This window comes from Alternaria burnsii, assembly GCF_013036055.1.
Source record: "Alternaria burnsii strain CBS107.38 chromosome Unknown 740, whole genome shotgun sequence".
NCBI classification, from domain to species: Eukaryota; Fungi; Ascomycota; class Dothideomycetes; order Pleosporales; family Pleosporaceae; genus Alternaria; species Alternaria burnsii.
Genome location: NW_024066112.1, coordinates 1,424,456 through 1,437,882, shown reverse-complemented (window position 1 = coordinate 1,437,882; position 13,427 = coordinate 1,424,456). Strand labels below are relative to the sequence as shown.

Sequence of the window (13,427 nt, the reverse complement as noted above, 5' to 3'; positions counted from 1 at the left end):
AAACCAACCAGAGTATGCAGAGACAAATGTTCTCGATTTTTGAGTATGTACAAGAAAGAAGTGAATGCACCAGGCTATGCTACCAGCGCTACAAATGCACCACATCACTGCTATCCAGTGACAGCCTCAACATCCACCAATTCGACCTCCGAGTATATCTGTGTTATTGGTGAAGCCGCTTAGCAAGAGGCGAGGGGTTCCTTGTAAATGCAAGCGTCGGAGGGACCGGTGGAGACGGATTCGGGCTCGCTGCCAGAGGCAACACCCTTGAACTCCTCGCAGATGGTCTTGACGGAGCTGGCGCAGTTGCTGTCGTCGATGGTGGCAGAATCACCAAAGTTGGGGTTGATGCCAGCAAGGAGCTTGCCGTTGGACGCCTTGACATTCTTCATGATGACATGGCGCTCAGCGGACTGCTTGCAGTTACCGCAAGACCTGTACAGCTTGCCGAAGTCGTCGACGGTGAAGCCATCAATAGTGACGGTACCAGCGCCGTTGTGCTGGATGACCTTGTCTTCAGCTCCGGTAGCACCACCACCAGTGACTAAAGGATGTCAGCACGGCTCAGAGAAGATGTGTTTGAGTAGTTCTCACCAGTTGCGTCACCGTCCTTCTTGAGGGAAAGAGCATCCTCGCAGACAGCAACCCACCAGACGTTCTCAATGGTGCAGCTGCCCTCGCAGTGAACTCCCTCGATCTGGTCCTCGCCTGAGGGATGTTAGTGGATGGATTGTATGTTCAGCGACCGATTGACATACCAATGATGGCGTTCTTGAGTGTAGCACCATCCTTAAGGATGAAGACGGCATCGGAGTCGCCACCCTCAGCCTGACCAGTGCAGGAGACGCCACGACCGTAGGTCTTGAGGCCACCGTCGAAGACACCAGTGATCTCCTGGGCCTCCTTAAGAGTCTCAGTACCCTTAGAGGCTGGGATGGGAAGGCTAGCACGCTTGGACATGCTGAAGAAGTTCATGGGAGCGGACTTGGCTGGGCCGGCCGAGACGGCAACGGCGAAAGCGATGATGGAAGCAGCGACGGAGGCCTTCATGTTGATGGTTGGAATATTTGGGGCTGAAAAAGCTGGATAGTTGTTGAATGAAGAGAGTGACGTTAGGTTCGACTAGCGAATGTGATGCTTCAAGCAAAAGATTGTGAAAAGATTGGAAAGATGAAGGACTGTGAAGAACTGTTGGCTCGATGTTGAGTGCTGTCTTCTGGGTGCGTCTTCCACTCCCTCTTATACAATACGCAGACCCCCATACCCGACGTCTTCTGGATGCCTGCCAACGGGTGAACCACGGAAACATGCACCATGCAAGTCTGGCGAGATCGCAAATAGAGTGAACCCACATGGTCCCATCCAGCCTCGCGGATGCATGAAACTATGGTTTGCCACCAAGATGGGAAAGACGAGGGTCGATCCCCATGCCGTCGGACATTTCTTGGTCTTGGTCTTGGCGATTATGCTCATTTGTTCGAAACACGACACACTGGGGTAGTCCTAGGCTTCGCCTATCGTGATCCTCGCGGTTTGTGCCTGTTTCGCCTTATTGTGCCAAGAAAGAAGCGTTTCAAAGAGTGGACTTGAATTTCCTCCAATCGCGAAGTCAGTTCAGAAGTGTGAGTGCGCCTAGCATTGAGAGTTGTGTACGCTAATCGTGTTCTATAGCATGTCAAAGTGTTTAACATTTTTTGACATCTAAGAAGGTTGCGGTTACATCTGTCAAGTCGGTAGAGCTTCTTCACACTACCAAAGAATATAGCAGTGACTTTTACCAGACGCCATGTCTCTAACGTACACTGAGATTAGTAATTGGAGCACAAGATAGCACGACTGGCAGACTTGTTTTTTCTCCACTCCAGACGTATCCTGGCGCGACAGCATGGTGTTTGAGTGGTGGAAACAACGATTCAGTGTCACTACTCGAGTACAAGGAGCAAGAGCGCTTCTGGTTGCGATCAACGTCGTCACCTCTTTAGTGTATTAGTTCTATGAGTATGCATGAGTGTGAGGCAGTCGGTGACATCGAGCCGCCTAACAATGCGCGCGCTTTTGGGCGTTGTTCCTGCCGTCAAAACGCGATTTCGCTCCACACATAGGCCCGGGCGTAGTTTCAATCAGGTAAAGCGAAGATTTAGTAGCGCAGCTGAGGCACCGGCCAGGAGGATAGTGGAGAGAAGGATGCGGGTGTGTCGTAAGCCGATTGCTTGGCGTGCAAACCAAGGGGCGGGAAAGCTTGTGTATGCGACTTTGACAACAAGGCTGTAGTGCAACCCACTGACTCGAAGGGTCCACACCACCCCGTCGACAACGACTCTAGAGATGAGGACGCGTATCTCTTCTGTTCTCGAACAGGCTATGGACTGTACAGCGAACGTCGATAGCCTGAGAGACACGACCCGCCCGGCGCAACAACGTCAGGAGGCAAACAGCACACCGAAATGAGAGGGCATGCATGAATCAATCCTTTGACATTGTTGAGGCGAAATCTTGGGCGCGACGCTGAGCGGGCAAGACTTTTTCCCAGTGGTGAAACGGACCAGCCCCGACATGCCGCCTCTCAAACACGATATGCTATCGGTGGCCTTCCTGACACCGCCATCACCGGCACGAAGAATGTTTGCGCGCTCTGCCTTCTCGAGAACGCCATTTCCATAGAACAAATTCATGCGACTGTCTAATCATCGGACGTGATTAATCCTCCGTCGAGCATTGACGATGTACTACACGATGGGCAAGCCACAAGTTACTGGATGAGATCACATAGTGGTACGTGAGAGGATCTGTGGCAGCAAAAACGTGGCTCGGGCCGTGGCTGTGGAGGCGTAGGTGGCGTGCGCCCCGCTTTAATAGAGTCTAATCGTGGCTTTATTCTGACCGTTGCAGAAGCCGTTGACATCTCTCCATGATTACGCACGTCTGTCTACGACCATTGGCAGTGCATAGAAAAAAGAAATCGAAGTTTGGCGCCTTCTGGTGGATACTTCAAGGACTCTAGAGCACCTGATGATGTCATTGTCGTACTACTTACCGAGATGAAGCGCCGAAGTCGATTGGCACGGCGCAATACCTGAGACTTCCAAGGTTGGTCGCATGCTGCGGAATTCAGCAGATTGAACGGTATCGACGACTGTTTTTCACACAGAAACGATTGCCATACTATTTCGGCTGCGGTCATGCAACTCGCGCGATCTGGTGGCTATATCCCCTGGAATTTGAGGAAAACTTCGCAAAGTTATCGTTCCGGCAGGTGTGTCACTCACACTCGCTCGACTATACTCAACACTTTAGCTGAACTACCCCCGTTGAAGCTGACACACTGTCGCTACACAAGGCCATGTCTGCGAAGTCGAGCAAACGAACAGACATATCGTTGTCAACCAGTTACTAAACTTCGTCTTCTCCCCCAATACACCTGCTCGGCAGACTTGTGCTCGGCCATGCAGAATAAAACCTGTAAAGATCTTCATAGGTTTATTAGAGGTCAAATGCGCGGCTGCCGCGATACTCTGTAGATTTTCGGTGGGTTATCCGTAGTGGAGGACTGCAGTCGATGTCCACGTAGATCCGAGATACTTCAGAATAACATAACCCGATGCGTCATGAGCTTTGTGCGAACTAACTCGAAGTACTATAAGAGCCTCCTGGCTACGCTGGAGAAGGAAGGTTTTGACTGAACCAAGACCCAGGTAAGGCAATGAAACGATTTCAACGTACAATTATTAACCCGATTGAGTCTAACCATGCACACATTGCGATTCGCGCAGTCAGAAATACCCTTCACGAGATAATACGGTCAGATGGCGTATGTCTACCTACGGTGGCAGCGGCTTACATATCATCGTTGACTCACTATTTGGCCAAGCACGAGTGAAATACAATCTACATCGTTGAACACATATCGGATAAGCTCATACGATGAGATGAATTAGATGCTGGCGATGATACGGCTAGGTCATATCTAGATAGACACATCAGAAATGTGTGGAGAGAGGCTCATCGCTGTATTGAAATCTTCACAGATCGGAGCGTTTTTTGCTAGCCGATGCCGCCAGTTCACTTGGGCAATCCAAGAAATCTATCCTGATGGATTCCTGATTATAATGGCAAACATTTTTAAGGGTTTGTGGTGCTACATCTCGGCTACCATGTACCAAGCCGCCGCTCTCGTCTTTGATTCTCGCCCCCACTCATAAACCCTCAAATCTCCATCTGTCTTTCTTTGCCCGCGCTTTTATATTGGAGATTTGATTGCAGCCACTTTGAGATGGACTTGGGCAATCATTCTAACCCCAGTTGAACTTAAGGGTTGAATTCACTCTCCAACACCCCTCCACAAACCCCCGTAAGACAAACGACAAGCGCGTTGTAGTAAACACTTCCTGTACTAGCGCAATTCTCATACAGATCCCCGCCCGCGTAGTAACAGTTTCCAATCGCCGCATTGGGGCTCGTAACCGTATCGATTAGGACACCATAGTCGCCTGTATAGTCCGCGTTATTCACCTCGGCACCGCAGTCCCCAGAAAACGAACCCGCGGACTTGACGATGCGCATAGTGGAGGGGCACCCTGGCACTTCTAGGTCGCAGAAGTCATTGTTGGTCCAGTCCTTCCATTCGTCGACGCTGGCGTCCGCCGAAGTGCCTGCGTCGCAGAAGTCGGAGGTTGTGAAGCCGGAATCTTGGCCGGGGATATCTGTGGAAAAGAGGCGGTTAGTGACGATGGCTCTAAGTGGTAAGATGGGCGTCCGTGTCGTTATGTGTTGGGCCGGTGATAGCGATCAGACTTACTTGTACTAATCCACGTCCCTGTCACTCCTAGCTGTCCTGGTGTCTGAAAAGTACCACCAAGCTGTTGACCAGAGTATTTTCCAATGACAAAGTCTGCGAAGGTAGATGCAGGCAAAAGACCCAAGATGGGAAGTACCGTGAGCTGTGAAGTCCTCATTTTAGGAGTAGCAGGAGCTGGACAAAGAGCAAATATTCCGATAGTGCGTTCAATACTGAGAGTGACAAGTCTGAGTGGGAGTCTGTCGCTGATGCGGATGTTCCTATATCTTTCGGATTACCGTGACTTACTTATATGTTTGTTCCCTCTCTCTAGCCTCATCCACTCCCCCTGTCAAAGCTCGTCGCGATCGATCAATTGCTCCACGATTGCTATCAGTGATTCTATAATGACGTTAGCACAAGCATACCAAGACCAACGGCTCTTTCATCCAGGATCCGAAGGATGCACTTGATTCCATTTACATCAGTCCTGCGTGTAGGTTGTGGGTACACTGTATGCCGAAGTCCGTGATCAACGCTTTGTTTTGCAAGAAAAGCTACGCAAACACTAGAAGACCTTGCTTTCGGCGCCGAAGCAGTCAGCCTTACGGCTGTGTCCTCTAATGCTCTACCTAGTTGCTGAGGGTGAAGGTTGAACGCCTAAGACGGATATCTCCGCGTCGTGGAGAACGTTCAGTTGCACAATACGAGACTGGAGGCCTGGAGACGTGGAGAAACGTGGTACGCCTGACTCTGCCTCGCCGACGTCCTGGAGTGTCACTAGACATATCTGAGAATGTCATGCCAAGTGAAGGAATTCGTAAATCTGAGTGACGCTCTGCATTAATAGTGGAGAAGAAGTGACCAACGGGTCATCGCTTATACCATGTCCATGTGTCTGGGGTCTTTATCAAATTACGTTTGATGAAAGTGTCGAAGAAACGGTTTGGCTCAAAAAGCACAATATAGGAGATAAACAAACACATCCTTCCATGAGCGATATTATCATGTTTTATAGCGATACCATAGTAGATGAATATAGGATTGGACCTTTTTCTCCATTGGCACACGCGGTGGCCAACTACTTCTCGGTCATAGTCGGTTATTAACCCTCGTTTGTGGCGTTCACGAGTAAGTGTTCTCAAGCTTAGCGTCCCAGTGGCCCAGTGTTGTTAGCACCGCCAGCCCTCCTTGATGACGTTGCTCCAAGCGAAAAGTTGCCCAAGCCTCGCGGACCAAGACCACTGGCAACAGGCTGTTTGGGGACAGGTGAGTTGTGGTATGAGGAATCGATATCTTGGCTCAAATATGGGGGCTGACGTGAACCACCAAGGACCGGAAGCTGACTTCTGTGGGCTTGTGAAGGCGTCCCAACTGGAGCAGAATCTTCATTTCGTTAGCGTGTGGTGCTCTCAAGGTAGCCATACCCCTGGGGTCTTTCGATGCAACTCGAGGGGGGTCAACTCACGACCAATATTGTTCCTGCCACCTAGAACCCGTCTTTGCAATGATGGGTTGAATGGGGGCCCGATGTGGATACCGCTCTGCTGAAACCGTCCACTGTTCTCAGAACTCCTGCTGAAATCTCTGTTGTGCATTCCGCCGCCGCCGCCAGCTTGGTGGGACATGTTCATCTGACCGTATTTGGCCGTTCCCGTCCGTGTGCCGGGAAGACGGTCAATGAAACGATCTCCTCGAGCATTTTGGAGCGTATGCGCGGCTTCGTCACCAGCGGCCCGGGCTACGTGGGTCAAGTTGACCTGCCCTTTCAGTGCTTGGTAGTGATTCTGGACTCGTTGATGCGCTATGGTCTTTTCTTTATAAGCTTTCGCAAGTTCAAAGTTCTTGGTTTCGAGAGCCTCTTGTTCGGCTTGCATAGCTGCACAACTGTAAGTACAAGGTGTGTAGATAGGGTGAGGGCGTGATGTACCCTGCATCTTGTCCTGTAATGCTTTGATCTGCGCATTTGCATCATGGATGAGCTGATCCATCTGTTGGCTGAGCGTATCGTACTTGTCAGTCAAGCCCTTCGCGAGATGCTCTTGATATATGATTTCTTGCGATGTCTGATAGCTATGGAAAGCCAAAGCGCGGCTCGCACATTCCATGATGATCGTCGGACTCAGGCCACTGAGTACTGATGTCTTGTAGTCTTCCGATGGGCTGAGGCCTGTAACGACTACGTCGTCAGGGTTGTGCAGCGATGCGTTACATGCTGGACAGGTTCGATGCGCATTCGTAGACCTCGACAGCCCAGTGGTATCCGCGCAATCGCTGCAGAAGACATGACTGTTTGCAGTCGTCAGCGGCCGAAGGGCTAGAAGCAGGTGAGGTGGACAAACCTGCAAGTGGTGACTACGGCACGCTCGTGCAACCGCTTTCGACACTTCAGGTCGTTGCACCGGAGAACGAACTCCATGGCGAACTGACGGTGTGAGGTGTGGGAAGCTTCGAGTTTGGACGGTGGAGAAAGCACGATGTTGACGCGGTAACACGTGGACGGCTCACTGAGGCAAGAGCAACCCGACCCAGTATGAAGTTTGTCCATTCCATATCCTAGAAATGTGGTATCTCGCTGTGCGTGCAACAAATAAGCAAAAAGTGTGACGATGGGCCACCTTTGCTCCCGCAATGGGGACTACCGGTCATCCTTGTCAGGCTTCCGCCGTTGTCTTGTACTCTTCTTGCCAGCCACAGCTGTATCGTCTTCTTCTTCGTCCCGGCCCTTGGCGAGATCTTGCTCGAGACCCCACTCCTCATTGTCATACCAATCCTCGCCGTCGCTCATTTCTCCTACATGTGCTTCTGCTTTGGACCATTTATAAACATCTTGCCGCATGCGGTCGGCTTGCAATAGACCTTGATACAGATCTGAGGTTATACGCGCCACCTCCTCCTGCTTTTGTACATAAGCCATGAGAAGCATGCGCGTTTCCTCGGCCTCGCTGGGTGGGAGACCAAAGTCGCGATCCGGCAGCGAGTCTGAGGGGTGTATAAAGTGAGGATGTATCGCGCCAACACCGCTCAAGGGGGAATGAGGTGGGGAAGGGGTGGAGGCTGCCGCCTGAGCTCGTCTTCGAGTCGTCATCCGATGCGCCGTCTGTTGCGACGCGGTATCAGACGCATCGTCGGGTATTCCTTCTCCGTTCTCTTGCGCTTGCTCTGCGTCCCCAATGTGCGTTCCGTTTGTTACAGGATGTGCGCCATTGACCTTCTCACCGTTGGTCTCGGTCTCTCGGCTAGTGCCATTTGGCTGACCTGCATCCTCCATGTCTACGTCATGGGGACTTTCCGAGGTATCCTGCATTTCAGCATCATGAGTTTGCTGCTGCTGCTCTTCTTCTTCTTCCGCGTGTCCGTTTGCGCCATCGATCCACGACTCTTGGAAGGGCGCTCTGCCCATAGCCGATAGAGCATCTGGCGCAAATGTGGAGTCGCCTTGAAGCTTTACAAACAAAGTCTTTGCCTGCGCGTTGGTGACGTGCTCTTTTCGCGATAGAGCGCCGGCTTCGTTCGCAAGGTCGGTGAGATGTCGAGAGGAGTATGCCACGCTCAGGGCAGGATGGTTGGGTAGGTCGGCGGCAGAGGTGAGCGGCGCAAGAAGACTCTCGAGCTGTATGTTACCGTATGGATTCTCTTCGACAGGCTCCACGTCTTCCTCGTCCTCGTATTCGTCGTCGACTTCGACAATATCGCCGTCCGGATCGTATCGCGGAGGGTTGCGCTGCAAGATAGACCTGTGGTAGCCGGCATGCTCAATGCGCTAGGAGGCGTCAGTCTACGATGGGCGCCCACGTAGCATAGCTCGAAACGCACCTTCTTGTAGGGTCGCGGGTCAGATAGGAAGTCTGGGTCGCTAGCGCGCGCATAATGGACTTTGCGCCTCAAATCCTGCTTGTTGCTACTGAATGGCGTCTCGGAATCTTCTGTGTCAGCTGCGCCGTGTTAGCTGAGCACTGTGTGGAGGGACATGCAGCCCTACAATCGTCTTTTTTCAGCATCTTCCTCTTCATGCTGAAGATGGTATCCAGTATCTGCTGCTGTTGGCCCGCCATGGCGTCGACGGCGTCTGGCCAGCGCGAGCGGAAAGTGGGTGGAGAGACCAAGTGTGGATATATGCGCGTCCAGCTAGTACAACAGCGTGTCGCGCGGCTGGGGGTATTTTCGGGGTAGGAAGACGCGTGAAGACAAGGCCGGACTGCTAGAGTATGGATGTGAAGTGTTGGAGAGCTCGTGCCTGTGTGGAGGAATCGTTCGGCGGAGAGAACATCCATGACAGGGTTCAGGCTAGCGTCATCCCTCCCGCGATTAGCACACCTAGGCATGTGTCGATGGCCCATGACATAGACCCGCCAGCAATCTTGACAGTGTCTTCACATCCCACAAACACGTCTACTTTGGCGAATTCGAGACGACTTGTGCCAAATCTTGCACCTGGCTTTGCTGTCTTGCGTGCGACGAGCAAATCCCATTCCGCACCACCTCCGCCGCCCTCCCCCACTGTAGCTGCCACTGTCCCCATGGAGCGATAACTTGCGCGCGCGTAGAGATATGGACGCATACCCATCCGACTTTGTAGTCCATAACCTACCCTTTATTGTCCTCTCGGGCCTAGCGACTAGCAAAGAAGTCGACCCCCCTCCATCGGTCCAACATGTGCTTCCTGGTCGAGCTGTCACAAGCATCAGCTCAGATATCCCGCCTGTAGATGGCGACCGCGCAAATGAGCTACTCCAAGAGTTCTTGAGCGCCGACGGCACCGGCGCGCCCTGGAATGCGCGCGACTTCAGCCGTCGAGGCATCACACATGGCTTCAGAATAAGGAGTGTAGGAAGGGTACAGGCGCCTGCGAACATGCCACGGGAAGGAGCCATGGGCTGATGTTTGCTAGAACTTCCAACTGCCACCGAAAAAGGCAGATGCGCCCTCAAACTCCGAAACAACTCCTCCAGGCAGTCCCACAATCGCAGCCGCGACATCGTGGGTCCTGCATTCGCCCATATCACCCCTCTCCCCAGCATCTCCCTCCTTCCCCGACGGTGTTATCGCTCCTGCCTGGGTCGCAAAGCACCAGCACTACGTACCCTCCGTATTCATCTCCTTCTTCAACTTCACGACTGATCCCATTACAAACAGCCTGCACGATAATCAGCTGAAAACGGACATCAACAAGATCAAGGGTCAGATACAAAAGTCGGACTATCGCACAAGATACGTTGTCGTGTTACTGAGTGATAAGACCATCATCGAGGCGCCAGATATCGAGGATCGATTGGCGGTGATACGGCGGGCTACTGGCCTGGATCCAAAAAACTCACTCTTCTTCTTGCCTCCAAGAACATCGCGCGTCGAACTCCAAGCCTTCGTTACATCCATTCTGGCCATACTGCAACCCGTATGCGTCGAATATTACCGAGACCTTACCAAGCATGCGCGAAGGAAGAAGGGACGAGGCACCATCCCTCCACCAACAGCTCCACCTACACGCGGAACATCACAAACGCTGTCGTATCCCGGGTGGGGTGTTCGTTATGACTTCAAGCTGGGTATACTGGCCGAATTCCGACAGGAGATGGACGCTGCACAGCGGCACTACGGTACTGCTTTGGAAGCCTTGTTCGGTGCCGAAGGCTTATTTGAAACCACGGCGAGTTGGTCTCCACGATGGGATGAGATCCGCTTGTTAGCAGATGTCATCGCACTGCGACACATTCGGTGCCAGCTGTGGAACAATTTTCCTACCTCCGCTGTCCAGTCATGGTTGAGATATAAATACAGACTACAAGACGTGCTCGATCGCCGGGGCAAGGGTAGTAATAATTACGGTTGGCAAGCTTGGGAGTCTACATGGGCCCAAGCCATGGCTGAGATTGTTAGGCGAACAGAGTTGCCGATCTTCAAGATAAGGGACCCTTCGTCAGATCCAGATCCCTTGATAGACTTCCCGGGTGCGTTGTACTCTCAGCCCGAGAAACAGTTTCCAGTGGGAGAAAGACTGCCGCCATGGGAATTGCTACATCATGCTGGATATTGGCATAAGATTGCTAGTGATCATGCAAAGAAGCGTTACATTCTTGCCAGGGAGATGCCAGAAGAGGACCGAACGCCGCCGGGAATGTCGCCTGCTGCTAAAGTTTCCGCTCGGAACCAGATATACGATCACTATCTCGTACCGCATCCGCATGAAGAGTACCCGGTTCCAGGTATTGGTAATGGATTTGAGCATTGGAAAGACATCTCAGCCAAGCTAAACGACGCGATCGCCGAGTTCAAGGCTCGGGGACAGCATCGGAAAGTAGACCAGATGCAACTTGAGGTGGCTCGGACACTGCTACACGTAAGGAAATTTGACGATGCCTTGAGAGTACTACGACCACTCTGGGAGACGATGGCTTGGCGAAAAGAAGGTTGGTGGAGCCTAGCCTCAGAAGTAATATGGGCCTTACATGAATGCGCGCTGCGAACACAAGACCGAGAAACATATGTTGCAACGGAATGGGAACTTTACAGTCAAAGTTGGTATTCTCTTGCTCTCTGTACAACATCACTGACTAACATCAACCAGCAATTCCTGGCAAGACAAAATACAAATACGATTTGATGACATGTCTGGACGTATTCTCAGACGCAGCAGCTGACAAGGTGAGCGTGAGTCTGAATGCTAAAGACCACATATCTCCCTGTAAGTACGGAACTCTTGTCAAAATGACGCAACACTGATATGGCAGTGTCAACAAGCTTTGCTTTTGCCGAAGCGGAGGGTAATGTGGGCGAACCACTACGCTCACAGCTCGCAATTACCTCGAATGCTCGACCAGGTTCTGCTCCAGTCACCTTGTCGTTCATACAATACCAGTTCAACGGGGGCTTGGCTGAGGTCCGGCTGACTCATGATGCCGATGGAAATTCTTCCGGGAGTGTCTCAACAATGTACTCTTGCACGTTAGAGGAAACCCATTCCGCTACTGGAAAACCACGTTGGGCTGGAACAGCTGACCTGACTCTCCACCCTGGGCAGACAAATGTGTACAGCTTCCCACTTGTCCTCCGTGAGTCGGGAGATGTCGATATTGCGGCATGCGTCTTCGGTGTAACCACAGAAAAGTTTGAACTTGCATGTTCAGATACGGACCCGGAAGTTCCAACTCGTCCCATGTGGTGGATCAAGTCAGATGCCAAGATCAAGTCAAGATCGCTGAAACATGGATCTGGCATGTCTGTTCACATACTACCCAAACCGCCCAAGATGGAGATCAATCTGCCGGACGTTCGCAATCAGTACTACACAGATGAGTCAGTAACGTTGGCAATAGAGATTCTGAACCAAGAAGAGGAAGACACTGAGGCTGTTCTCGAGGTGCGACTGCTGGGACGGTCCAAAGATACTTTGAGTTATACATGGCTCGAGCGTCCAGCAGAGTCACCAATGAAGGAAGTTCCGCCTGCGCTCGACGGGTCTACGGATGTGGATCTTCCAGGGCATGTAGTGGGAAAACTAGCCCAAGGAGCAAGAACAACGGAGAGGATTCGCTTCACTGCACCTGCGGATCCAGCAGACTATGCTTTGGAAGTCAAAGTGCTATATCATGTCCTCAGCGACCGCGATATACCCATCTCCAAGATCATGGTCGCAGATCTCGTATTCAACGCTCCCTTCGAAGCAAGTTATGATCTAAACGCACGTGTACACCCCGATCCATGGCCTAGCTATTTCGAGCTACAAGAAGCAGAAAGCAACGTCAACCCTGAGTCGCCTGATGCATTTGGTATAGCACAGAAATGGGGTCTACGAGCGAAAGTCGCGTCCTTTGCGGACGAACAGCTTGTTGTCAGCGACCTAGCGGTCGAAGTACACAGCATCCACGGCGGCGCAACCTGCGACGTGACAAAGGAATTCAATATCGAAGAAACAGCCATGGAATCCCAGGTCCTCAGCGAATGGGGCTTCAGCCTGGATATCCGGAAAAACAATCTAGAGGAACGTCGTTCGACCGCTCTTGACACCACTCTCAACATCACATGGAAACGCACTTCCGATCCGCTTGCCTCCCCAGTCACGTCCTCGTTGCCTATTCCACGCATCCAAATCCCATCTTCTGAACCCCGTGTCCTCGCTTCTTCCCACCTCTCACCCACGATCCCCTCCCTCATCCACCTCGACTATGTGCTCGAGAATCCGACTATGCACTTCCTCACCTTTGAACTCGCCATGGAAGCTAGCGAGGACTTTGGCTTTAGCGGACCTAAACTACGGACTTTGCATCTGTTGCCTATGAGTCGACAAACTGTGCGATACAATTTACTGTCGAATGTGGAGGGCGATTGGATTACCCCAAACCTAAAGGTCACGGACCGTTACTTTAACAAGACGTTGAAGGTGCAGGGAACGGAAGGGATGAGGTTAGATAAGAAGGGAGTGGGGATTTGGGTGCCTGAGGATGGATGGAAGGGAGAAGAGGAAGGAAGGGTGGAGTGAGTAGAACAAGGCACTTGTGAGAAGAACAGGACATGTGGACGAGTAAAGTGAGAGTAGCTTGGAGGTGCAGAAATCATGCTTTCTTCTATACGCAGGCAATGCCAGTCAAACTCACAATGAACAGGCTCCCTCTGTGCACTGCATCAGGGTGCAAATCTTCTGACACCATGATTTGAC

At 51.8% G+C, this 13,427-nt stretch overlaps 3 protein-coding genes across 3 annotated transcripts; 1 reads left to right on the top strand and 2 right to left on the bottom strand.

Moving 5' to 3' along the window:
- Nucleotides 1-179: 179 nt before the first annotated feature.
- Nucleotides 180-1,050, bottom strand: GT037_005327 (polysaccharide lyase family 3 protein; the record flags this gene model as incomplete). The annotated part of the gene is made up of 3 exons (XM_038930374.1): nucleotides 180-544; nucleotides 595-708; nucleotides 759-1,050. 3 exons carry the CDS (start codon nucleotides 1,048-1,050, stop codon nucleotides 180-182), a joined length of 771 nt encoding a protein of 256 aa, XP_038787324.1.
- Nucleotides 1,051-4,305: 3,255 nt separating this feature from the next.
- GT037_005326 (cyclin b1 interacting protein 1) lies at nucleotides 4,306-8,829 on the bottom strand (the record flags this gene model as incomplete). The annotated part of the gene is made up of 10 exons (XM_038930373.1): nucleotides 4,306-4,700; nucleotides 4,796-5,022; nucleotides 5,084-5,176; nucleotides 5,407-5,554; nucleotides 6,243-6,653; nucleotides 6,705-7,063; nucleotides 7,117-7,281; nucleotides 7,414-8,537; nucleotides 8,591-8,709; nucleotides 8,757-8,829. The coding sequence occupies 10 exons, from the start codon at nucleotides 8,827-8,829 to the stop codon at nucleotides 4,306-4,308; spliced, it is 3,114 nt and encodes a 1,037-aa protein (XP_038787323.1).
- Nucleotides 8,830-9,325: 496 nt separating this feature from the next.
- Nucleotides 9,326-13,250, top strand: GT037_005325 (uncharacterized protein; the record flags this gene model as incomplete). The annotated part of the gene is made up of 4 exons (XM_038930372.1): nucleotides 9,326-9,610; nucleotides 9,666-11,289; nucleotides 11,340-11,456; nucleotides 11,503-13,250. The coding sequence occupies 4 exons, from the start codon at nucleotides 9,326-9,328 to the stop codon at nucleotides 13,248-13,250; spliced, it is 3,774 nt and encodes a 1,257-aa protein (XP_038787322.1).
- Nucleotides 13,251-13,427: the final 177 nt, after the last annotated feature.